Source organism: Lutjanus erythropterus, chromosome 8 (genome assembly GCF_056507025.1).
Source record: "Lutjanus erythropterus isolate fLutEry1 chromosome 8, fLutEry1.hap2, whole genome shotgun sequence".
Taxonomy (NCBI): domain Eukaryota; kingdom Metazoa; phylum Chordata; class Actinopteri; order Lutjaniformes; family Lutjanidae; genus Lutjanus; species Lutjanus erythropterus.
In genome coordinates, this window is record NC_139324.1 from 39,434,965 (window position 1) to 39,462,347 (window position 27,383).

The window sequence follows — 27,383 nt, forward strand, 5'->3', positions numbered from 1 at the left end:
AATCAAATTTATAAATATATTTTAAATAAACCCATACCTTTTCATTAAGAAGTACAGGATATAACTCTGTACTCAATTAATATGATGAAAAGTTATTGCCTCTTAATATTTTGTGTATCAGGGTCCGACTTACAGAAACTTCTTAACATGCAGATCCTATATTAACTATATTAACAGCTGGAAGCAGAGAAGAAAGAACTGCAGCGCTCTCAGAAATGTCAAAAATATGAGGAGACGATGGAGAAAGAGAAGGATGAGAAGGATCGTCTCTGTCAGGAGCTCAAGGAGGTCAAAGACCAGCTGTCGAGGACCAGGACCGACTTCCTCCAGAGCCACAGAGCCTGGCTTCAAGAATGCAACGCTGTGCACGAGAAGTTCAGACTGGAGCTGGACAAGGAAGTCATGAGCTGGGAGACAAGAGTCAAACAGCTGGAGGAGGAGAAAAAACAACTGGCTGAGAAAGGACAAACCTAGGAGGTGACAGTCAAACAGCTGGAAGAAGAGAAGAAACAACTGGAGGACCTGAAGGAGAAAGAGAAATGTTTCAGGCTCCTCAAGAGCTGGTGGTTTAAAAGAAGAAGAAAAATGATCCAAAAGAAGAAGAAAGAAAAAGAGGAGAAGAGGAAGAAAAAGAAGACAGGTTTTCCAAGCTGCTTATGCACCCCTCCACCCTCTAGCCACCCTCTTTCTACCCTCCTCTCTACCTCCCTCACCTCATTCTTCTTTCTGTCATGACAAAAAAGTGGATGGGCCAGTAAGGTCTGGGCTTAATGCCACCGCCAAGTTCAGACCATCATCAGAGAAAGAATCACTGGAGGAGCAACAAGTTCTGCTATACAAAGTTTATCGATCTCTCTGATATAGAAAAACCAACAAGCATGAGTCAAACCCGAGGTTAGACTGAAGAAAGGGACTCAATATACGCTATTTTACACTATTTGGAGGCTCCCTCTTTGACATTTCAGCCCACATCCAAACCCATGTATCACTTGTCCCTGATTTTTGCCTTCCCATAATTCTCAGCACAACAAAAAATTACTTCCCTTAAGTTCATGTGGTTTTAATCGCATTTTTTTTTTTTTTTTTATGAATAATATAAATCAAGTGTCATAAATTTCCCCAGCTAATTTCCTCTAGCAGTTGATTTGCGGTGTGCCACTTGGTCAGACATGTGTTTGAAGCTCCTTGTATTTAAAGCTGCAGTGACCACTCCTCACCTGTAGGTGGCAGTCAGCTTCCTTTGATGGGATTTCAGAGAAGAAGCTTCTGGTTATGGACAAGTTTAACGAGGTAAATATCGAACATGTTGCTGGAAATTTACAGCATTATAACAGATATTACTGGAGCTGAAGTTAGAGTTAAGGTTGATTAAATATATAAATCTCCATGACGAGTTTTTGTGTGCAGTTCGGAGCCGTAAAGAAGTCAAACATCACCTGATAGAAACACACTGTTAGCGGCTCAGGATACCTGCTAGTTGCTAAACACGTTATTGATAAAAACGAAACTGATTTTCAAAAACAAAGCGTGAAAATACAAAGAATGAGCTGCACCGTTAAAGGCAGAGGTGGAAGTACATTTATTACTAAGTTACTTGCTGCTCTTAAGTACAATTCTGTGTCTTACATTAATTTGACATTAGTTACTGTGCAGGTTCAGATTATTACGAAATATAATGAGTGAAGAAACTATGATGTTATATTGTGATTTAAGATGCCCAGCAGTATATACAGTAGTTGATATTAGCTCCACCTTTAACAGCTTTAACATTAATTCTTAAATGAGCAGGCACATAGAAATATTTTTGAAAATTAATTCATTGCTATTTTCTAATGTATCTAGGCTAAAATAACAAAATTTACTTTTTTTTTTTTTAAATATGACCTTTAACAGTTTACATACTGCATCTCCTGAGATACATCATCCATTTGAGATGACTTTAACTCTTCCCCCCTTTTTTATATATAGTTCATGTGACAACTTTCAAAGCATTTTAAAGCACACAGTTAATTAGCTGTTCATGTTTTGCATACAAAGTTTCAAAAAGTGAAAAAAACTGAACGGTACTTATTCACATATATTTCAACCAATGGAAACAACATTTAGAAACAAAACATCTTATTCCTGTTTTTATCCTTCAGTCTTCCCTGTGGTTTTCCTACACTGGCAAAATCCTGTCAGCAATAGAAACTGAGCAGGTTACAAACATTATGACTAGTGACAATGCAGAAATATGCATACACTAACCAATGTGTCAATAATGCACATTTGAGAGTGAAAAAAGGAGTAATCATTGTCTCACACCTTTATATTGATTATCTGTAGAGTATAGCCCTTAAAAAAGATGGATTTTGTTTTATACCCTTATCTCAGCTATTTATCCTCCAGGACACCGACATTCAATGCCTCATTATCAAAGTTGTGAAAATATTAATTATTATTCAACAAGAACATATACAGTTGTTGTTGTTGCACCTCCTGCGATGCGACTCTGTAGATGTTGCTCACTGACCGCTCACTGACTTTCAGGACACAGTGAAGGTGCCTTTTGGAACGAAGTATCTGGACGCTGCTTTGTGTCACCCTGCCTCAGTAAAAGATGTTCGTACAGCTGTTATTCTCACACATGGAGCCGGCGGAGACATGAACTTCAAACATCTGGTCTCTCTGTCTCATGCCTTGGCCTCAGATGGCTTCCTTTGTCTCCGTTTCACATGCAAAGGGTTAAACTTGGGTTACAGAGTGAAGGCTTACCGTGCTGTGTGGGTAAGCTTTTAAATTTCATTTACACAATTATTTTATCCATACAGTCGTATTTCTGCACAGAGTCAGAATCAATAAGACGCAGTACACACTTGTTTTTCCCTTTAGGAGTACGTGAAATCTCTACACAAGTTTACCATAAAGAACATATTTGTTGGAGGTAAGCAGCGGGGCTGAACAGTTAATTGAAATTTTATCGAAAGTAAAGATTCCATTTCATCATTAAAATCGCCAATCCTGTGCAACGCAACCTCTGTACAGTTATCTATTTCAATAAGATGTAAATTTCCCCAGTGGGGGATCAATACATTTTATCTCGCGCTCACTGAGCATTATGTCTCGTCTCAGACTGTGTGTGACCCGTCCACAGGCAGGTCGATGGGCTGCCGTGCTGCTGCAGCTTTAGCCAGACAGCTGAGTCATGAATCGGAGGACGCGGTGCAGGGCGTCCTCTGCCTGTCTTTCCCCCTGCACCCTCCGGCACAGACGCACGTCCATCGGCAGCGGAGCGAAGACCTCAGGGGGCTGCCTGAACACATGCCTGTGCTGTTTGTGTCGGGCACTGAGGACGACATGTGTGACAGAGTGAGGATGTTTCAGAGCTCTTTATTCTGGCCTGACTGCATGTACATACACACAGTTCCTGGATTTTCATTCCATGTTAATATACGTGTCAGTGTGTTAAAGGGATAGTTCAGATTATTTGAAGTGGGCTTGTTTGAGGTACTTATGGATAGTCAGAGTGTTACAGACAGTAAATGGAGGTCAGCACCCACAGTTTGAGAGGCAGAGAAGAGCACCAGCTAAGCAATCTACTGCTGTAGACAGAGTCAGCAACAACAACAACAACAACAACAACAACAACAACAACAACAACAACAACAAAAATTCAATATCAGTTCAAGTGTCCGTTATATTTAGAATATTTTCACCACTTTACTTTGCCATCAGACAGCCTTTTCTGACGGGAAACTGCTGTTATATAAGCCAGATATCACTTTCTCCAAACCAACCAAACTCCAGAGGTGAAATCAGTCATTTTATATTCACTGTAAAACCACATGCTCTCATTAATTAAGTGTAGAAAGTAGCAAAAAATTAAAAATTAAACTTTGAAGTTTAATCGTTTCAGAACGTGAAGTAAATGTTTTTTATTCTTAAATTTTTATCAGTTCTGTCCTGTAAGAAAAAAAAAAGTTCTGACTCAAACTCTCAGAACTCTGAGAAAGTTTTGAAACTTTTAAAGTTTTGAAATAAACTTGAGATAAATTTTGTTGAGATATGATTTACTTTTCTTCTTTTGATAAAATTGAATCTCAATCTTGTGAGTTTTAGAAACCACCCAAAAAATCATATTTTCAATTTTGTCTTTGTATTTGGATGCTTGAAAATGAAATTAAAAATTTTCTCAACAAATTATTATTAGTTGGTAAACCTTCTACAAAACTTTTAAGTTTATTAACTCAAAGAAATTGTGACTCCAACTGATTGCCTCAGTATTGCTAACTCATTTTTGTCTCTACAGTGCTGCAGAAGACTGGAGGAAGTACCTCATACAACCTTACATCAAATAATCTGAACTCCCTGAACTGAACTGTCTGAACCTTCCCTTTACACATCTTTTTTTTTTATTATTCTATTTTTCTCTCATTCTCATCTATTCAGTTGTTATATACAGTTTGTTCTGGTGAATTCTAATATTAGATTTCTTTATTTTTAGTTTTGATATCCTGTCATGTGTCACAGTGATTTTTCTTATTCTGATTTTCTGCCTTTGCTCAGGTTCTTTTTGACGTGACGGTAAAAGAAATGAAAGCTGAAGTCGAGGTTTTCTGGCTGACAGGAGGCAGCCATGGACTGACAGTGAAGGGAAGATCGGAGGATTCTGTGATGGATGAAGTGAATTTAAAGGTCATCAGCTGGTTAAACCAGCAGGAAACATAGATTCATTTATCTCATCAGATTTTATTTTCTTTGTTTTGTTTGACTAGTTAAATAAAAGATATATATTTTTACACAGTGTGTTAAACTTGTTTATTCCTTTGTTTTATTCTTGACAACTAAATCAGTACAACAAAACTCATCCTGTGCAACACATTCTCTATGCAATTGTCCATTTCACAATTTTATAGTCTTTTTCTAAGAACCAGGCTGGGATTGATTTGCACTTGTCAGTCTTAAAACCTGTAACGCTTACAGCTTACCTCACAGCTTCAATATTAAAACATGTTAGTTTTATCGTTTTGGGTCTTCTGCATTTAAAGTCAAGTGTTATTTGAGGCTTTTTTCCCCACATAAATTAAGAAAATAATATAATATGTTAGATGTGAAATCAATGTAAAATATAATAAATAAAATATTGATCATATATTTTATTGATATAGATATTAGTATAAAACATGCCATGCAAAAGTCAAAGGATTCTCTGTACTGGGATCCTTTGGGATTTTTTTTACCCCTTACTTTTTCCGGGAGGCTTTAGTTACCATGGCAACTGAACAGAACAGCAGGAACTCGAGCGAAGTTAGCTGGTTAGACATTGATGTGTTGAGGTTAATCTCACAGTTATCTCTTTAACTTTCTACTGCAATGCGAGACACGAACACGGCTGTGTGCGCTGTACCTTTAACGCCAACGTGTGACGTTTAGTATTTACTGTAATGCCATTGGCCGGCCAACTTCCGCATGTTTTCTTGTAGAAAAAGCATGGCAGGAAAACTGTGGAACAGGGTAAACATTCCCTTTCCCAGTGCCGTTTCTAGTGTTCGTGTACATTTCAGCTCAACTACAGGTACGGTCCACTGTTCGGATGCTAATAAGCTAAATGTTAGCGGTGGCACGTGATGTTGAACTTTGTATAAGACGCTGTGTATTATGCTGCTTTCAACCCACGTGGGAGGGTACGGATCTGCCCTCAGCAGTGTTTATGTTCTTTATCGTGACCTGATGTTTCTGTCCTGCAGATACAAACGTTAGAACCGTGTTGGTGGAAAACGAGAAGGTTCTGAAGCTGCTTCGCAGTGAGATCCTTCAAACGGAGGTACGAGTTCTGTACGAGCTGCTGTACATCCTCAATAACAGCTACAGAGGAAACAAGACGTACAAAGGCTTACAGCAGGTGAGGAGTTCAGGTACTCTGCTGAAGGACAGTTTAGAGCTGCACGATTAACCGCAGCTGCAATAAAATCGCGATATGGCCAAGTCCAATATCCAAACCGCAGAAAAATGATTGAGAAGGCAGCATTATAGTGAGGTACTGTAGTGCTGCATCGAAGTCATCGCAATTTTTAAAAGTTTTATTTTTTCAGTGAACATGAAAATTGTAATGTAAAACAAAAATTGCAATCACAGTAATATAATAGTCAAATCAAGGAAGGCCATATTGCAATTTTGATAATTTTTCCACTGATTGTGCAGCCCTAGCTTGTACTTAAGAGAGCCCAACGGATATTATTGGCCCTGTATTGGCCTATGACAGCTACATTGATCTAAATCAATGTCAGCACATATTTTGTCTAATATGTGCTGGTATGAAAACATTTTTTTTCTTTTTTACCAGGTGTAGAACTAACTAATTTCACATACACATGTTACTGCAATTAAGTTTTTTTGTTTGGAGGCATAGATTTTAAGTCTGTACTTTTACTCCTACCTAAGTATGCATTATACAGTGTAATTTACGTGGTTACTTTTAAAATCATAATTGAGTGTTGCCTACAATGTGAATACATATCCAAACCACTTATCTGTATTTTTTCAGCCAATAAGGTGACCTGATGTTGTCTGTTCTGTCTGATCTCCTTCAGGTTGAACAATGTGTAAACAGGCTGAAGATGATGAAGCTGGATGCTGCTCTTCAGGAGCTCACAGAGTTGAGTCCCAACAGAATTCAAAGGTAGGTTCTGTGGTTCAGTGTGAGTTTTGCCAACTGCTTAATAACGTACAAACTAACACCAAACACAGGCTTTATCATTTATGGCACACAGTCTGTTAAAGCAGGAAGAAATTAAATGCAGTAAGGTTATACAGACAGATCACTGGAGCTTCATCAGGCATCAAACAGCTGATTCAGACCAATAATGGCAATAATATTTATGATTTTAAATTATCATTCCCACTAATCATTAATCATATTACAATTGCTGTCAATCAAAATAATTGTAATATGATTGAATAATCATATTTTTAAGTTCGAGTTCCCCAAGTATCTTTTTGTTGGCTACATTTTTGACCAAATACCTTGATATCGATATTGCGACAATATTGTAATTGTGTGTGTGTGTGTGTGTGTGTGTGTGTGTGTGTGTGTGTTTAGAGGGCTGAGCATCAAAGCTGGTGAGTGTGATGTCCCCAGTCAGCCCTTCCTGGAGTGGCTCTGCCTCAAAGTGCTGGGAGCCGCCCAGCTGATGAGCTGCATGTTGAGTCGCTGCAGCAGAGCGTTCTCGTATCTTTTCTGTTCGCAGACACGAGGAGTCATCTGACAGAGATCTGATATTTTCTAGTATTGTCTGATTTAAATCTGACAGTCTGGATTTTACCTCATGATTTTGCCCTTAATAGTAGATTTTCTTCAGACTTACGAAGCAGCAGATGAAGTGGGAGGAGTTTGTCATCTTGAATGTGGTGATAACCAGCATGCTGAGTCGTCTCTGGTGAGTCCTCTTCCTCACAACGCTGGAAGATGCAAAAGTAAAATCTGTGTTTTGAATAGTTTGATTTGTGTAGGAGTTGGCCTGTTAGATAGCCACTGACATCTCTTTATTTGTCTCTTTATTTCTTCTGTGTATAAACATGAACAATATCCATTTTTTGTTCCATTAAAGACCAAACACTCAGCTTACGGTGTGACAAACATTTCAGCACCGCAGTGATCAAAATCCCAAAAACCTGAGAACAACAGTAAACCTCTTACCGCCTGTGGTTAAATGACAGTGTTAAAGCAACACCCAGTGTTCAAACACTGAACCACAAATTATTCTGGAGCATTTCAACAACATACAGTATTTGGCTCCCACAATTTGTGTTTGTCTAAATAAAGCTTCACAAAAATTCTATCTAAATCGCAATATGGCTTTCAGCAATTTTCATATCACAGGAGATGCAATGTTTGTTAAAGGCAAAATGTGTGTCTGAAACCTTTAAAAATTAATTGTCATGAGGCAGAGATGTCCTGTCCTACAGATTCTACAGACTTCAAAAACATCTTCATTTGGTTTCAGATTCCTGCAAAAAAAAAAAAAATCACACCATTGTCATTTTAACAAGTTTTTCCAATCAAAATAAGAATAATGATGTAAAAATTATCATTACCTCCCATATTGCAAATCATATCATAATTGTAATATCAGTCTAAATAATCACAGTCAGATATTGTTTCAGAGTTTAAACCTGCCTTCCTTTGTGCTCATCAGGGTGATTTGTCGTGGGATCCTGTTCAGCCTGTCCGTTCTGTACCAGCAGCTCCTGAAGCTCCTCAGAGAGGTAGCCATCGCTCAGCCCATGCCCTTCCTCACAGACTTCTCCCTGCCAGCAGATATGGCTCAGTTCCTGGGTCCCTCTGATATGTTCTTAGTGACCAAACAGTCTGTACGCGTTTCCCACATCAGGGAGCACAAAGAGAAGCAGCAGAGCAGGAAGAAACCTGCTGTTAAAGTGAAGAACCAGGGACAGAAGAGGAAGGTGAAAGAAGACCTGGGTGTTGCTGTTGAAAGAGGTGTGGAGCTTTTTCATTTCATGTCATTCTCTGCCTTTTCCCTTCATCACTGGTTAATACAGCACATCTGGAGAAGTAGTGCAGCATGCACATCTGACCTGTCTGAGCCTTTCTTTAGCTGATTAATGTACTATGAGTAGTATGTATGTCACAATACCAGAACTTTGGTAGCACCAGTAAGAGAAAGACCATCATTCTTGATACCTGATTTGATACCACAGTTAATAAAATTCACCCATTATTATTTTTCATTGCCACCTGAAATAAAAACTCCTCTGATCTTCTAAGACGGGGGTCTGAAACCTGCGGCTCTGGAGCCACATGAAGCTCTTAAGCTGCTCTCCAGTGGCTCCCTGTGGCTTTGGCAAAAAAGTATATGGAAATGAATAATGTTTTCTTTTTTTTAATTACATTTTAATTTTCATTTATCATTGTCTATGTAAAAATTGAGGCAACTCAAAATTTCAAGGCAATTCACTGCAATGGATTTTTTAGATTTAAGCCCAACTCAAACTGAGATAATTTACTTCTTTACATGAACTTTTTTGAGCTTTTGAAAACCCAAAAATGGTCTTTAAAAATAGAGTAAATTAATTCAAATGTTTTTATTTCTTCTCTTTTTTCCAGGCATAGTTTCTGATGCTGGCCTGAAGCCTTTTCTCAAAGTCTTCAGGAACTTTCCAGAGGTATGTGAGCAGAGCAGATGAAACATGTATCCATTCATGTATTACAGATTGTGTTGTCACCTGATATTTTCACCTAATGTTGACGTCTTTTTGATATCAAAGGGGAAATCTTTCCCACAGAAAACACACAAGGCTGACAAGAAACGAAAGTTCAAGAAACAAGTGAGGGAGGCGACTACGTTCTCAGACATGGCGACTCGTCTAGAAGAAATGATCCAGTGGTGCAAATCTCAGAGGATGGAAAAGGAAAAACGCCTGTTAACTTTCCTGCATCTAAAGTGCCAAAGGATGAAATGCTTAGAGGCAGCAGGATACAAGTAAGAGCAACACTGTTTACATTCAGTGGCCACTTTATTAGGTACAGCAGTGTAATCTAATGCATTTCAATGCAGGTGTTTCACTCTGTGACCACAGTTGGTACTAATACTGATTGTGCATGTATGATTTGTCCTCGTCCCCAGTCTCCAAAGGAAGTTGAGGACCTTCAGACAGTTAGCTTTCTGGGCTTCATCTCCTCAGGGGTCAGTGCCGAGAACCTGTCGGCCCTCTGCTGCGATGTGGAGAAATGATCACCTGAGAACTCGTTTTCATTCGCTCAGGAGCAGATTTAAGTCTGCAGCGATGAGAGCTGGTGTCAAAAAGAAGCAGGTGAAGAGACGAAGGAAGAGGACGGAGTTATCAGTGTCTGGACTGTCGAGGAATGACCGAAGCCACAGGAGCGCAGACAAGACGACCCCTCAGACCGCCGACTCTGATCGCCACGATGACATCGATGATATATTTGCCTCTATAGGTTTGTGACACTTTGGAACGAGACACAAACAAGCGACTCATCTCAGCCTACAACACATCTGTCTGTTTGAAAAGGAAACTTTAATGAAATTTAATTTGTAATAAAAACTGATGACATTGTATAACAGGCCTGAGGAGCAGCACTTGATTATACAGTGTACTAATGTATCTGACACCAAACTGAGGAGTCTTGTTTTGCTGCCCTCTTCTGGTCTAAAGTGTAGAGTCTGACCACACACACCATCACAACAAGGACCTCAGCATGTTGTAACTAAAGAACCACAATAGTTAAAAAAGATTGTAATTGGTGGGAAGTTGCTTTTGAAGCAGAAACTAACTTTGTTGGATTGGACAGTTTTTAGGCAGACAGGAAACAAGGAAAGAGCGAGAGATGCTGAAACAGTGGACTCATGTACTTAAATTAATCTTCTTGGATTGAGAAGAGTTTTTATGGCTGAAACTTGAGTCAGAAATTAAAACTATCAATGACAGTCAGTAATATTTTGCTTACTATTAAGATGTACTCAGACCTTTATTTTGAAAGGGCTCAGTGCTGTATTCATTGGTAATGATTATGAACTGTATCTTTTATATTAAAACTCTAACTGTATTCACTCAGTGTTGCACATCCATGTTGTTTATGTGATTCTTCTTCTACTTTTGTTGTGACTGTCATTGCAGCCTGTCTGCAGCCTGCATGGTACACTGTAAAACATCATGGATAGTTCACTGTAAAACATCAAGGTTTGGACGTCGCCAACAAAATATTAGGCCACACTTCATCACATGGCAGTTCAGTCATGTGTTCTGCCCTATATAGAACACTTCTGATCATTCCATTATTAGAGATTTGGTCGTTATCAGGACCTTATATTTTTTGTCTCTGGCCCACAGCAGCCTGATCAATTTCTCATGTGGTCTCCCAGGAGAAATAATTGCCCAGCCCTGAACTAAGATGAGCTTGAATTGTTCCTAAACATGAGGAGAGGCTTTAGCCCCTTTCAGACACTCACTGCCCTGCTGGTTACAGAACACATGCAGTGAAACACCTGTATTAGAGGCATGAACTGCACATCTTGTTCCACCTTCTTACGACAGCACTTCAGTATAATAACATACAATAAAATCAGTTTAATGAGCCATGAAATACTGCTAATCAGCCTATTTTAAGAAGTAAAAGCCAACCTGTGTGTAAAAAGGGAATTTTGAGATGACTTCACACCGATTGAGGAGACTGAACAGCTTGTTAAGGCTCTGGTGGTATTTCTGGCTCCACCTGGTGGATTTGATAAATGAATGCATTCAGTGATTAGTTCCAGACTGCTGATTGTTCTCAGAGAATCTGAAATGAATCCCTCAACCCTGTGAAAAAGCAGAGGTGTCAGTCTTCTCTAGAAGTGAATTTGTGCCTCTCCTATGAACAGAGAGCACGCTGGCAGGGTGGCCTCGGCTCCGGGCCTTTGAAGTCTGCCATGAGAGGTGTGCAGGCGCCACATCGACGCCGTGCAGGTGTCTGGCAGTCTGCAGTGACCATGATTGCTCAGGAGTGGAGGCTGTGCACCAAATTAGAAGATAAAGGGTTAGTTTTGTTGCAGCCTGTGTTTTCACTGCCTACTTTCTTATCATCCTCTGCCAAAGAAGACACGGCCCTCCCATCTGCACAAACACAACAGTGCAGTTTTCTTCCCCCTCACTGAGCCTGACTGGGTTTATGGTCTCACATCAGCCCACCAGCTTTATTTGTGCATATGAGCCTGCAGATTCCTGATTCCTGCACTTTCTGGGTTTCAACTAAACCTGTTAGTCAAGGTCAGCTTCTGCACTCACCTGGAGTGAAGGAGATGTCTGCCTGCTGCAGGGGCACTTAGGTGGTCAGCATTATTTTGTTGCCTACTTGAAGTTGTAGTGATTGTGCCAGATGCTTTGAGTGGTCAGATATTTACACTTGATGGGGGATACAATTTGATGGGTACAAAGGGCGAAATACACACCTGTGAAACTCAGTGGACACTTGTATTAACATGTCTCATTTCAGGACATTTTTACTTCACAGTGTGCACAGTTCTCTCAACATGTGCTCTATTGAACTACAAACATCTGCAGCTGTTATTCTCTACTTGCAATTTTTTCCCAGTAGAAGTAAAAGCATCAGTATAGAAATTAATCTTCAAAATGAGGCAGCAGCAGTGGCTCAGTCTGTAAGGACTTGGCGTGGGAAATGAACGATTGCTGGTTTAAGTCCAGCATGGACTAAAGTACAGGGTGTGAACTGGTAGCTGGAGAGGTGCTAGTTCACTTCCTGGACACTGCTGAGGTGCCCTCGAGCAAGACGCAAACCTCTCTGAGGGGATTAATAAAGTATGAGGGGAAAAACAAACAAAACAAGTGCACTGTAAAAACCAAAATTGAAGTTGAGAGAATGGAGAAAAAAATTCAAGGCAACTTGCTTCAACTGCTCACAACAAGATCTGTGGATTATCTTGAGAGACTGACTCATGATTTCTGGAAATACGGCAGCTTTTTGGCGCTTTGAGCACCACAAGCCACGTGCCATCTTGTCCCATTATATTTGAGAAAAAAACAAAACAATGTGGATGAATAAAAAGCTCTACAATCCAGAGGGAAATTTTGATTTTGGGGTGAACTGTCCCTTTGAATTTAACTTGTTGAAACCCTGTAATATCATATAAACACATAGTTCCACATGGTTGGGTTCAGTGCTTGAACTGTACATATTTTTGTTGGAAATGGGAGGTTCTCCAGAGGATTCTGCGAATGCATCAGTTATGGCCGGTGGGCATAATGTGACCTAAAACAGGAGAAGGAATATAAAGGTCTGCGCTCCCAATATGCTCCACTTCAATTTATTTCCCTGCCACCTTAATAGCAGCAGGGGAATAAAGCATGTTTCAGGTCCAGCTTTTGTATGGCGCAGCACAAAGGGATTCTCAGCATTTATACTTAGAGGTATATTAAATCAATCACATCATTACCTCCACAGAGACAAAAATAAAGGCTAGTAGAGCTGTAGAGGCCAACCTGGTGCATCAAGCTCTTGTTGTGCCATTTATTACTCTGCCTGGCCTCCAGTAGCTCAGTGATGTAAAGCAGAAAATTGTATCAAGGCCATAAATAAAGTAGAAAAACAAGTCATGACAATGTGCAATGTCAAAATCCTCATTAAGGCCAGAGGGGGACAGTGAATATAGTCAGAGCATCCACTATAATATTTCTGTGGTGTCTCCTCCTTAACTGCATTTAATGTGTTTCAATATTATGATTATGTTGTCATTATTTTGGTGCCTGAAAATTAAATAGTTTTAATTGAAAATATTTAAATTTTAACCATCATTCACTTTCACTTAATTAATTTACTCTATAATTTTAAATACAATATTCTGAGGTTTATTGAAGTCAAAGATTAAAATTTATCTAAAGAAGAATAGTATCAACTAAAGTTTAGTAGTTGGTAAAACTTTTTCAAAACTTAAGAGTTTGATTTGGGCTAAAAATTCAAAAATCTGTTGTAATATTTTGGCTTGAAATTTTGAGTTTTCCCAACTTTTTCACAGACCTGCAACAACGAAACATGAAAATGTTAATACAATCCATATGTTTTTGTCAAAGTGACAGGGAACCACTGGAGAGTGAGAGATAAAAAGCCACATGTGACCTCAGGTTGCAGACATTGTGTAATACATACTGCTTAATTACAGGTAACTTGAGTATTTGTAATTAGTTACTTCCTCTACTGGTATATTCATACTAACAGAAGTTCTCCCTCATTCACAGTGAGAAAATTATGTAAAAACTCTCCACATCTGTTTCTCTGTCCTTGCTTTTCTACTGTCTATGTTTTTCTGATTATCAGTATATGACTCCTCTGTTGTTTCCTGTTTATATTTGACCATCTTTTCCATGACTGATGTTTGATTTTTGTCCACAGTTTTGTATATTCCAACATAGACCAAGCTCCTCCACGTATGGTTAGGAGGGACTTTTTTGTAGGCACACTGGAAAGAAATAAAACACACATTCTTTAATAACATATTTCACCAGGAGTGTAGTTTGTGCTTTTTTAATGTCTGTGTCCAATAATATGTGTGATAAAATCCTCCTGTGGCCTTCATCAGCGCCTGGAGGGCTGAGACCTGAGTCAAACTGGATGTATGTCCTCTATATGTGCTGTATTCCCCTGCTGTAATTAATGTAGTGAGAAAATAAAGTAGAGAAAAGCATCATGGGAGTGCACAGACCTTTATATTTTTCATGTTTGATGGCATCTGTGCTAACAAAACCTGTTGGGAGAACATAGTGACAAGGTTTTTTTCAGCTCTATAAATATAACTTCAAAAAAACCCCAGTTGCACCATTACCATCCACGCATTTACAGATGTACTTCATACTCACTCATTCTCATTCAGGGTCATGGAGGGCGCTATAACTGCACTACAATAAAAACTCACACTGCCTGTACTGTTGCACATTGAAGACTACATGAGCTTTACTAAGTTCCATTTTAAATATAGATTTTAATAGGACTTCTATCATATAATCAGTAAGTCAATAAGTCAATGCAGTGTGAATCTTTCTTGTTATCTCTTTTCTTATTATCTCAAAATAATGATTTAGTATATCAAAATATAGAGATAGTATCTCAAAATAACAAAAACATTTTCTCAAAATGGTTACTTATTAATAATAATCACTTTTTCTGAGATACTCAATATTTTGAAATACTAAATCATTATTTAAAGATAATGAGTCATTATTTTGAGAAAGACTGACATGATGACTTACAAGAAGCACTAATTCATCATGTTGAGATACTAACTCGATATTTTAAAATATGAAATCATTATTTTAAGACACTAAATTATCATTTATTTATTTGTTTTATATTGACTTATTTATTATTTCTAAACACTTGATAATGATTTATAAATACTAAAGGATTATTTTGAGATAAGTCAGTATTTATCAAATATTTTTATTGAGATAAATTGTTGTTAATAACTACAGATATAGGTTATCCTGGCCATTCAAATTGATAGAAAAATATGAATATTGTACACTTTTTAGGATGATGACTTCTTCAGTATGCTCCAACTTTAAATGACTTTGGGGTCCCTGCTGATGGCTCATCAATCATCATGATCATAATAATTAATTATTTAAATTCAAGATGAAGCACAACTACAAGTCCCTGAAATTAATAAAGTTCCTTAAATTAATAAATTCCTTTAAACTAATAAATTCCTAATGTACTAAGATCTCTATGGACAAATTGGAAATGAATGAATGTTTTAAATAACAGTTGCTTAATCAATATTTATGCAGGCTTTTTAAAATGTTTGTTTATTTTACATTTAATGAGGCTTAATTTATGGTTATTTTACATTTTATTCTGTTTATCTTATTTTATTTTGTGCCTTTTTTTGTTGTCTCTGTGTTTTGTGTCTGATGTCTTGTGCTGTCTGTGCGTCAACTTCTACATATTTTCCTTTGGTATGTTTGTACGATACTTGTTTGAACAAGAAAACAACAAAAAACAAAAATAAAAATGCAGATAAAAATAAAAATTATATAATATTAAGAAAATAATAAAATAAAATAAAATAAATAATCGATTACTGGCCACGTTCAATGAGAAGCGTCGATTGCGTCACATCCTGTCATCCGTAGTTAGTACTTCCGGAAGGTGGGGCTTTTGTTGCAGAAGCGGTTTGTATTTGGAGAACCAATGCCTCGAAATGCTCTATTAATGCAGTCATCAAGATAACATCCACCGAGGGCTGAAACAGGAATCCTGCTGAGGGGTGAGTGTTCAGAAACGTTTTAACGGAGCAGAATAATCAGATTAATGTTCGTTAACGTGACGGTTAGAGAGAAATAAAGTACCACACCTGTTTTATTAAGGAAGGACGAGCGTCCAGTGGACCCTCAGAGGGTCACCGATCACAAAATCAACTCCTGATTCGTCTCACTGGTTTAAATAACTGGTTTAATTATCTGATATGGTGTCTTAGTTTACGTGTTTTGTATGTCTGAGTTAAACAGGTATAAAAAAAAAGACGCTAATATTAGACGTCACGTTTGTAATAACCGCTGTTAAGTTGTCTTTAGGTTAGCTGCTAGTCTCTGATGTTTAACGTTACTGATGTGGACAAAATTAGCATTAATTTGTGATCTCTCTGTCGGTGTACTGCATCCTGTTCAGTGAATGATGATAATGAACAAATATGTTTTAATGTGTTGAAGTTGTGGTGCTGCTGTTAACGGTGGCTTTGAAACCAAAGTCCAAACTGTTACCGAGCTTTTGTGTTAATGGTCAGCTGCCGTTAGAAACTAGCGTTAGCGTTAGCCTCTAAAGCTAGTGTAAACTTTGCTAACTAAGAGTTAGCTTAGTTAGCAAAGTTTCCTTAGATGTTTGACAGATGTAATGTAACCGCTGTCGACTGGTTTAAGTTTAGCTTGTTGTATATCGGCTAACGGTGTTGGCATGTCATTAAATGAACTGTTGTAATTGACATTCCGGTCAAGAATTACTCAAACTTGACTGTGCTTAAAGTTTTTTCCCCCTGAGGAGATGACACACCCAGGCTGGTTCATGGTGTCTTCAGTTGGTGTAACTGTCAGCAAAGACTCAGTAACAGAGTGTGTCCACCTGCATTTTGACATTCAAGTCTGTGGGGGTCTAATGTGGCCCTTAAAACACGTTTTTCTTCTATGGCCAATCATGATCCTCAAATCATAGAGTTAAATCTCTTATTTTGTAAGGTGTATTAACTCTCTGCTGGAGGACTCCTGCTGACCCACTGAACCCTGGTTTGGGGTGAGGGTTAATTCCTTAAAGGCAAAGTCATATTATGATTATTTTGACTGAAATTGCGATATGCTATATGATTAGTGGAAATGATCAGTTTTGCATCACAATTTTCATGTTTTCTGGAAAAAAAAAAAACAATTGAAATCGTGGTGATGTGATATTTTTTGAGGTCTGAACCAAACAAACATGTTTTCTTTCATCTGGAGCCGAAGCTTCTTAGGTCTGGTCATCTCTGCAGTACCTCATTATAATGATGTTTTCTCACATTTTTCCTTTTTCAAAAATTGCTTTTTGATTCTGGTTCTTCGACTTGGATATTACACTTGGCTATATTGTGATTTTATTGCGATTGATTAATTGTGCAACCTTACAAAGTAGTACTTTTTTAAAGGCTGGGGCAATTTATAGGGATACCAAAAATTAATCATTAATTGATAAATCGCTGTTAAGAATTCATCAGATCAACAGTATATGTTTTTTGTATCTCTGGAGCTCACAGACTGTCTTATGATTCATTTTGATCTGCCTTGTTAGTCTAGAAATGACAGCAGCTGCACCCATTTCTCATTTGTTGACTAAGGACAGGCCAACAAGAACTTCATTGTTTTATTCTTCTTCTTTTTTTTAATAATTTGTGCTTCATAAATGAATGTGCTTGCATTGTTCAAATAATTTAAACTAAGGAAAAAAAACATGCATTTTTATATAGGGGTGGGAATTTCTTGCCTCCTCTCATTTTGAGTCTGAGGGCAACAATGTGATTATAAGTTCAAAGTTCACATTCAAAGAGTTTATTGTCACGTGCACAATCAAAAACAAGTTTCCCTGAACAATGAAATTCTTTCTTTGCCTTTGAACACTGAAAAATATAAAAGTGAATTTAAAAAAGTATAAAAAAAAATTACCATTATAAAATATAGAAATACAAATGACATAAATAAAGATATCAGAAGATGAGAAAAGTACGATAAATAGGAAAAGGAACACTATGTACAATTGCAAAATAAAGTTTCAAAAATACACATTGTATACAAATGTCCAATATACAATAACCAATATCAGAAACTGTGTACGATTATTAATACATTGACAGCTGCAACTAATGATTATTTTCATCATCAATTAATCTGTCGATTATTTTTTCGATTAATCGTTTGGTCTATAAAATTATGAAAAATATAGATCAGTGTTTCCTAAACCCCCAGATGATGTCCTTGAATTTTATTTTTTTTTTCTTTCTTGTTGTTTTTTTGTCTACAACCCAAAGTTATTAAGTTCAATGTCATACAGGACCAAAGAAACCAGAAAATATTCACATTTAATAAGCTGGAATCCGAGAAATTTGCCTTTTTGTTTTAAAAAAAACTGTTCAAACTGATTAATTGATTATCAGAAGAGTTGGTGATTAATTTAATAGTCGATGAATTCTTGCAGCTCTAATTAAAATGTTAAGCTTTTAAGCCTGGGGGTTCTGATCGGATTTCATTAATCTGCAGTTGCTCATGCTCAGCTATCCTCACCAAAACTCAAGATGTAACCTAATTTAGATCATAAATATCAGACCTGTTTTATCATCCAACTATCATCCAACATACAGCCAGTTTTACAGAATAGTTCCAATCATAATGTTGAGTTAACTTTTCTTCAATGATTCATAATCTTTAAAGTCAGAATCTCCATGCATCTAAGAATCGGTTATTTCCCCCAGCCTTAGTTTTTGTATCTTATTATTATTTTTAACTGTTAATTCATTGTTAACTGTTAAATTATCAGTTAAGGAAATTTCACAACATTTGCAACTCTAGAAACTTAGTTCAGTGCAAGAATGGAACTTTTTTTGTACATACAGTATCTTTATCTGTTGTGTTTACTGATGCTTTAATTTGCTGATGGGTGTAACTTTCTCAGGTCTTATCAGCCTGTTTTGTTTGCAGACAAGTTTAGGGGATTGAGGATAATGTTTGCAAAGCAACACACCCTTATTCCACCTCATGAATAATACCAACTCCTCCTGTGGTATCAGGGGAAAGTGACAAATATAATTCTTCATCCAGATTCTCGTGTCTCGAGGGTGAATGAGACCCAGTTTAAATAACCTAAAAAAAACTTAAAGTGGCTGTTTTCTTTTCGCCAGAATAAAAGCAGGTTTTTGTGGTTCAGAAGTGCATTGTGCTCCACTCCAGATTTGTCCACTTAATTATTCGATATTTGCTGTGAAAGAATAATTGATCACTTGGTCAGTGTTTGTTGGCTTTTATCTGATGACTAGCCTGTAAGCTAACCCCTCAGGCAATGTTAGCCAGCTGACATGTTTCACAGCACAGAGACATCAGCTTTGAGGGTTGAAAGAAAGTCAGAAAAGTCTCCTCCAGCATTAAATCAGCTGTCAACATACAAATGGGAAATAGGAGAACCGCAGCCAATCTTACCTCCCAACACTCAGAGCAGCATTCTGTACTACAGACACTAACTTCTTATCAAATTATTGCACCAGGAATCTTCTCTGTCCATCAGTGTGTGTCTCTGTGCAACTCATCCGGCTCTGATGACACTCTGTTCTAATTTCCTGTAACCAGTCCAAAATCAGGCTGCACTGTTAATGTAAATATTATTGAGAATGCAATATGACGTTTTTGCAGTTTTCAAAGTGCAGAAGGTGCAATAATTGTTAAAGGCAAAATGTGTCAAAAACTTTTAAATTAATGAACATCATGAGGCAGAGATGTCCTGTCCTACACATCAGATTCTACAGACTTAAAATAAAATCTTCATTTGGTTTCAGATTCCTGCAAAAAAAAAAAAAATCCCACCATGGTCATTTTTACATGTTTTTAATCAAAATAAGAGTAAAGATGTAAAAATTATCATTACCTCTAGTATCACATATCATATCACAATTGTAGTATCAGTCAAAAATAATCACAATTAGATACTTTTTCAAAATCGGTCAGTCCAAAAGTGTGAACCATCCAAAAAATGTTTCCACACCAGAAACAAACTGATCCGCTTGGACAAACTACCAACATGTTTGACTTAATTAGAAGTGTGGTGGAGTGACTACACTCTCAGTAGCCAATGAGAGCTGAGCACTACTACTGCATTCAAGACTCACTGCGAGTTGTTAGATTAATGACATTATTGATTAATGACATTATTGACTTTAACATGCTCATGGTTTACTTGTCACATCTTAATGACGCTGCCTGCTGATCACTAATGCATGAGACCACTGTGTTGCTCTGTAAAGCATCCAAACCATGCTCAGTTCTTACCAGTGTGTAAACACAATTAGCAGCTAGCCAAAAGTCTTGGAGGATAATGTGAGTTTTAGTGAGATCTCATATTCTTAAGTTGATTGTTATTGTGTTGTGTGCTGCACAAAACAACTAGATTGGTGAAAATGGCTGTTGTGTGTGTGTGTGTGTGTGTGTGTGTGTGTGTGTGTGTGTGTGTGTGTGTGTGTGTGTGTGTGTGTGTGGTCTCGTACAATTCCAAGCCTGAAATCTCATCTTGTGTGTCCTCAGGTTGAGCTTGTTGGAGGGTTAAACCTCAGTGTTAAACCTTCAGTGTCGCTGAATGTGACAGTTAACACGTCTGGAATGACATGCAGTCACCGTCCTTGTAAACAACTCATGAGCACGGTGCTGATTACAATCAGAGCGCATTCAGGGAAACCATTTCAGGAACTGTTTGGCAGTCTTACACGGCTCCACCAGTATCCTCCAGGTCTTTATAATCTGTTTGTAAAAATTTGTTGTGGAAGAATTAATGGCTGATATTTTAGGACTACATCATCCAAGTGTTTTTGCCACAGCAACATATAATTACTTCTTTTAGAAAATGCAGTTTCAGACTTTTCAGGAAAATGCCTGAAACAACATTCAAACCATCACAGGAAGTGAAAACCCTCCAGTGAAATTCAAAATAATGAAATGGGTCAGTGCCTTGATGGCATTGATTAATGTTAGCAACATCGAAGTCGCTTAGGCTAATGCAAACATCAGCACAGCTGGAGGCAGTGTGGTTATCTGGCAACGCCCAAAGCTGCTCAGTGTGCTCGTGGATCCATACTTCTCACTGATGTTTTACAGTCTACATATATCTGTATTTTTTACTCGATCCTATGAGAAGGATCCCTCTTCTGTTTTCTTCCTTTTTTTCCCTCTTAAAGGGTTTATAGGGCAAGTTTTTCCTCATCTGAATCGAGGGTCTGAAAACAGAGGGGGTTATATGTTGTACAGATTTTAAAACTACTTGAGAAATATGGTGATTTGTGATTCTAGGCTATATAATCTGAATAGACTTGACTGGATTGTGATAAATCCAGGCAAAAATGCAGTTTTCTGCATAGCTGTAGCTCCATTCAAAGTAAAGGACTTCAGAGATGGTGTTAGGGTTTGTGAATAAGATTGAACTGACCCTTCATTCCTCCTCTTTCTCCATCAAGCTTGTCTGGATGTTCATCTTTGTAGCTTCAGCCACTTTCTTCTTCACTTTAATATTTTTCTTAACGCTAAGCAGTCTCGTCATTTCATGACAAGTATTTTCTGCAGGACTTCATTCCTCTCACTTTGGATCTAACCTGGCTGGCTCGTATCAAAGGGCTCCATCTGCTGCTCTGATCAGCTTTTCATTTTCTGATGAGGTTCCCAAATGACCTGGCTTCTTGGTGCGTAATAGTGCCGGAGTCAGAAAACCATCTGCTAATGATGTTGGCAGTGGAAGTGGAGGGAAAGGGCAGAAAGACCAGTGTAAGGCTTTTTTTTTTTTATGGGACTTTGAAAGTGAGTGATCATGTGCAGGAGATGGAGATGTAGATAAGTGCATACCTGGCTGCCATAAACTGTCTGCTTTCTGTCAGCAGGAAGGAAGGAGGAGGTTTACAGGAGGTTTATATGCTTTGTGTTAAATATTATATAAACCATATTCGAGAAATAAATACCACTGCAGAACATTAACTGGAGCCTGTACACTGGCTGCGTGATGTAGCTGGAAAAAAAAACAGCTTGATAGTGAAGTTTCAGATATCGATAATTATTGATTATATAGGCTGTTACTGACAACATGCTGTGTGCTCCAAAGGGTGAAAGCAGCTGAGGTGATAAATTGAGTAGCGCTGTAACGATTTAGCAAATAACCGATTATTAGTTGATTATTGAATTAATCACCCACTATTTTGATAGCTGATTAATTGTTTGAGTAAAAAAATCAGATAAAAATTCTCTGATTTTAGTTTTCCTAAATGTGAATTTTTGGGAAACACTGATTTTCTGCCATTTTTTATAGACAGAACAACTAAATGATTGATCAAGAAAATGATAGACTGATTAAGTTGTTAAGAAAATAATCGGACAGGAGAAACAAGGTTGATTAATTGATACATTAAGTAGAGCTGCAATTATATTGAATAATTGATAATCGATTATTAAATTATCACTATTTTGAAAATTGATTAATCAGTTTGAGTAGTTTTTTTTAAGACAAAATAAGTCAAAATGATCTGATTCTAGCTTCTTATGTGTGAATATTGTCAGGTTTTTTTCCTGGTTTCTGAGGATGTCGTCTTGGTCTTTGATCAAGATTTTTCACCATTTTCTGATATTTTATGGACCAATAATTTATAAATTGATCATTACCAATTAGCATAATATGATTTTTGATAAATAATCATCAGTAATGTGGATATAATGATTTGGTCACTAAAGACAAAAAACAACAGTTAAAATAATCTGCATCTGTAAAGCAGCTTTTAAAACCAGGGAAAACAACACATTATTTTATTTATTTATTTATTTTTTATAAAAAGATGGTATTTAGCCTCATATCACAATATGATATAATATGGATATATTGCTCAGCTCTAACCTGTTTACTGTGTAAACTGATTCTGTTCATCTAGCAGATATTTGCAGTTCCAGCAGTGATCTGACAAAATATAATGCACACCGTATTAGAGATATATGAGAGAATTATGTTTCCCTCTTGTTTACCTTGTATTTATAGACAAACAAAAAAATCAGTTAAAAAATCATAAATAAGAAGAATGAAGTCCTGTTGTCTTTGATAACATATTCAGGACATGTGAATCAAACAAGCTCTTTTTTCCTCTTACAGAGGACTGAATTACGGGTTTTTTTTCTCCCCAGGCAGCCAATTTGACAAACTGCCACACATACAGTAAATGTGATTGCTGTGCATGAGGGGCCAATTATGAAAAGCAGCCCATCCTGTTTCCTACAACTAAGAGGAACAACTTATGCAAATATTTGTTAGCAGAACATTATGATAATTCAACTTTTTTGATGCACCAGTTCCCCTTAACCCACTGCTGCCGTTCTGTGGTTCTGTGGCCCGGAGCCCGTTTCGCTCAGTTAGGTTGTTGCTGAGGCTTTGCATTTATTTATTTTTTTATTTATTTTTGATTCTCTTTTTTGAAGTAGACTAAAATGTCCTACACTGTAAAAACGGACAAGTTGAGAATACTGAAAATTTCAATAGCCTAACTCAAACTTTGAAAAAACTTTTATCATCTAATAATGTTTCATTGATTTACTTTCCTTCTTTAGATAAACTTGAATTATCTAAGAAACACCCCCAACATTTATTGTAGTAAATATGAAAGTGAATAATAACATAATAATAATAACAATTTCATCTCAAAATTTCAAGGTAACTTACTGAAAAAGGTTTGTTTTCTCGATGAGAGGAAATAAAATCAGTGAGATGACTCTAAGGCTTAAATGCATTGATTTCTCATTTATAAGATATTTAACGTGTATATGCATGCATCGAGATAATATAAGGTCTGGGAAACAGTGGTGTAGAGTTTGTGCAGAGTGAAGTGATTGACTCGCAGCCCTTCACTCAGCCTCTGTTTCCTCCACTCTGCTTCACAGCTGATCTAACGCTGACACTCGTGTGCACTCTGAATGTTCTCTGTAACCTTCCAGACAAAGCCGTAATTACACCAACATGAGGCGAGAAGGCTTTCTCAGCCCATAAATGCAGTCTTGTGTGTCCGTTTTATGTTTAAGTTGGTCAGTCAGACAGATTTCACTGAACAGTTTCTCCCCTCTTCCCCTCTCTTTAATCCTGTGTCTGTGTTTAAGCTACAGAGGTATTGCCTGGCAGAATGAGGCTGACAGTCCAGACTTTTCAACGTGGTACAGAAAGCAGAGAGGACGGAGGTTAACAGGCACCATGAGTGATGACCATGGTCCCCCCGAGCTGCGAAGGAGAGGGAGAACTGGGGGGGTTTTAAGCTGGATTTTTCTGTGGTGCTGTCACATTTACAACTTCATGATCGCACCACAGGCCCCTCGCATGGTGTAGGTGGTTTGTAACTGAGCTTACTGCGTCTCCTGTTTGATAAATGAGAAAATATACAGCAAGTTTGAGATAAGTAGGAGTTACACAGCAGGAACGAATGCATTTGTTAGTGAATGCGTGCTGAGATTTGAACTGTTCTTTCTATCCACCCTGAATCAGTCCAGTGGAATGCTTAAGTAATGGGAAAGACATGAGTGTTTGGATAAGATCATCAGGGTCAGCTGCACTGAAGTTAGAGAGGATATCTGTTGTGTGTTATAGACTAGAGTTACGTTCACAAAGACACAAAGTTTAATCCAGACTATTCAACAAATGTAACAGTAAGAAAACACTCAGTTAACACTGAGCACAATTTATTAGTTGAGAATGTTAAACTGTGTCTGAAAATATACTGTATATTAAGATCCATTTATCACAGTCTACAATCACCAAATCATATTTTAAATGCTGCTGAAATGGGTGGCAAAAAAGTTTCATTTTCTAGATGAAAACACTGCCAGACCACGCTGCTTTTACGAGCTGTCATGTGTCCAACTTTGCTGATAACAACATCTGGGGTTGTGTGGACTGTCGGGACATTCATGTTGTGGACAAGGGTGTTTCACTGGCCCAGGTCAAGTTTAGAAATTAAAAAAACAAAGCAAACAAAAACATTTCATAAATTACATATACAATATATAATATATAAATCCTTAAATAATACATTTTCACCAAAAACTTGGAATCCGGGTGTTGGTATTAATATTCTTAAAAGTTGTTTTGGTAGGATTTGATTGGTCCCAGTTCTCATCATTGGGTGATATACAGCAGCACAACATGGTGTTAATGTTTGTCTGGTGTTTTTTGTTCTGACAGCTGCATTACATTTGCACTTTGATGATACTTTACAGTTGAATAAGAGGAAAAAAAGCTGTAGAATAGAGATGTATTTGAAAAAGCAGCCTGCTTAGTGTTGCTGAAGTAAGAAGGATTGTACCGCGGAGAGGATTTAGCTCTCTGCTGCCCGGCCTGCTGCCCGGTTTCGTCAAAGGCTCCTCTGTGCGCTCCCCTGGCCAAGCCTTGTTAGTATGCACCATGGGGTGCTTTTTGAAAATTTCTCCCTTGCTGCTGTGTAGGATCTTTGTAAGTCGACCAAATCATCTCCTGATCTCTTACATTGTTGGTTGCTTTATGATAAACAGACCTCAGGATCCTGAGTCCCAGTTGTGTGTTACAGAGGACTCATTCTTACACACACCTCATGACTGAGGTGACTCATCTAGATTATGTTGTTTTCTCCACTGTCAGCCGTGATTCTGACCTGTTAGGTAGGCAGCTGCAGCACAGGGCTCAGTCCCCACTTCACATTTACTGGAGTACTAAAGAGGAAGAGGAACACGGTGGCTTTGTTTTCATGTGCTGCACAGGTGGATTAAATCATAATGATCATACAAAAGTTCATAAATTAAAGGGCATGCAACTTGTTTTAGTCATTTTTGTTGCAAGACTTAAAATGTTGATTTTCTTGAGAGATGGTTAATGTTTAGAAAAAGTCCTGAAGATTCCTCAATCAGTCATCAGCGAAATTAATGATCAATTAATCAATTAATCAGAATCTTACAAATGTTGTATTTACTAAAGTACAAACTAAACTCACTTGAAACCCTTTCAGAGTTTTACCGAGAACCCAACAGAAAGGGTTATACCCAGAACCGTCTGTGAAAGGTTCCATGTAAAAACCCTGTAAGAGGTTCTACAGAGAACCCTTTTATTGTGCAATGGTTCCACCTAGAAACCTCTCTGGGTTTCTATCCAGAACCTTTCTACCTATCTAAGGGTTCCAACAAGAATCCATCCCAGGGGTTCTACCAAGAACATTTTAATATTCCAAGGGTTTTATCTAGAACCCAACCAGGTAGCTCTACTGAGAACCATTTTTCATTCCAAGGGTTTTGTCTAGAACCCACTCAGAACCTTTTTGTAGTATATGGTGCAAAGAACCATTGGCAGACCACTGACAAAAGAGTTCTTCAAGTATTTCAACAATGCCTGAAGAACTCTTTCTTCTAAGAAAGGCTCTTTGAATGAAAAAAAGTTCTTAATGGAACCCTTAGTCTTATAAAGAACCCTTGACAAACCCTGTCCTCCAAAAAGGGTTCCTCAGAGGCAAATAGTTCTACGTAGAACCACAGCCCTTCAGGCAGAACCCTTTTGGATCCCTTATTTCTAAGATCATAGCCAGTGAAATTCATAAAGAGATTCATATTGCAGATACTTATTTCATAGTAGATCGATTAAATGATCAATCAAATTCTTATCGACTGATTAATTGATCATCTATTAATTGTCATAATTTGAGTGAGACTGATTTGTCCCTCTCTTCTCTCCTGCAATCTGTTTCTGAAATCAAAGAGAGTGAAAGAGGAACATTTTCAGTGACTCAGATGAGACACAGCAAGAGTTTTGATGTGCAGCCGGTGAGTTAGTGAGGCAGTTGTGTGTCGCTGGCAGCTCGATTATCAAGGGAGGATGTTTGGATGTAACAAGATTTAGTGACAGAAAAACAAGTTTTTCAAGCAGAATGAATATCATATTATTGTTGAGTGGAACTTCATCAGAATATTCTGCCCTTCAGATGACATCACATCCTGTAACATCTGGTGGATATTAAGTTAGCGTTTAGTGCAACACTGCGGCGTCGGTTCCGCCTCTCCCTCTGAAGGCCACCTCTGATGGTTTTGGTGGACTCAGCTGAGCCGATGATGAGAGAAACAGCCACACTGAGCTAATCTCCTTCTCAGATCCTTGGAATTAGGTGGATTGTAATTGGGCCAGAAAAGCCTCTGCTTTCTCCATCAGATGGGAGGAGAGGAGGAGGAGGAAGCCTCCCCCCACCCCCCCCACCCCCCCACCCCGCCCTTGTGTCCTCTGGAATGCGGAGAGACTCATCAGGTTCAACTGTGGCTCACAGATCTCAAACTACAGGGCGATAAGAGACTAGATATCGTCTTAGGTTTGGACATCATTAGTCTTTATGGCGTCGGCCCACTTGTTGTCTTTTCCTTTTTTTAAAAGGCTGTGTTACAGTGAGAGTAAAATACTTCTGAACATACCAGACTGATTTGTTTAATGTTTTCTGTCATTATTTATCCTTTTTTTCTCTTTTGAAAGCAGTTGTTGTTTTTAGCTTGTTGTTAGCCGTCCACTGTTTATCCCATGGGTTGAATGTGTTGATCTATCGGTGGCTGTGTTCCTGACTTGTCAACCAATCAGAGACCATGTTTCGGACTTG

At 37.8% G+C, this 27,383-nt stretch overlaps 3 protein-coding genes across 4 annotated transcripts in view; all 3 read left to right on the forward strand.

Moving 5' to 3' along the window:
* Positions 1–1,232: 1,232 nt before the first annotated feature.
* Positions 1,233–4,707, forward strand: tex30 (testis expressed 30). The gene is made up of 5 exons (XM_084723926.1): positions 1,233–1,290; positions 2,530–2,766; positions 2,872–2,923; positions 3,134–3,348; positions 4,546–4,707. The coding sequence occupies exons 1-5, from the start codon at positions 1,273–1,275 to the stop codon at positions 4,705–4,707; spliced, it is 684 nt and encodes a 227-aa protein (XP_084580052.1). The 5' UTR covers positions 1,233–1,272.
* A 395-nt stretch (positions 4,708–5,102) lies between these two features.
* rmp64 (ribonuclease MRP subunit p64) lies at positions 5,103–9,982 on the forward strand. Of its 2 annotated transcripts, none has more exons than XM_084725515.1 (9): positions 5,103–5,554; positions 5,727–5,881; positions 6,570–6,658; positions 7,079–7,207; positions 7,338–7,415; positions 8,175–8,476; positions 9,104–9,162; positions 9,283–9,479; positions 9,624–9,982. In XM_084725515.1, the coding sequence occupies exons 1-9, from the start codon at positions 5,449–5,451 to the stop codon at positions 9,961–9,963; spliced, it is 1,455 nt and encodes a 484-aa protein (XP_084581641.1). In that variant the 5' UTR covers positions 5,103–5,448; the 3' UTR covers positions 9,964–9,982. The 2 variants fall into 2 exon arrangements, with proteins under 2 accessions (XP_084581641.1, XP_084581640.1); XM_084725514.1 differs by having other exon boundaries at positions 5,107–5,554; positions 9,265–9,479.
* Positions 9,983–15,633: 5,651 nt separating this feature from the next.
* Positions 15,634–27,383, forward strand: part of LOC146323328 (ras-related protein Ral-B) — a 33,860-nt gene continuing 22,110 nt past the window's right edge. The window contains exon 1 of the mRNA XM_084725516.1: positions 15,634–15,773. The gene's annotated coding sequence lies outside the window, so the exon portion shown is untranslated. The remainder of the gene's footprint in view (positions 15,774–27,383) is intronic.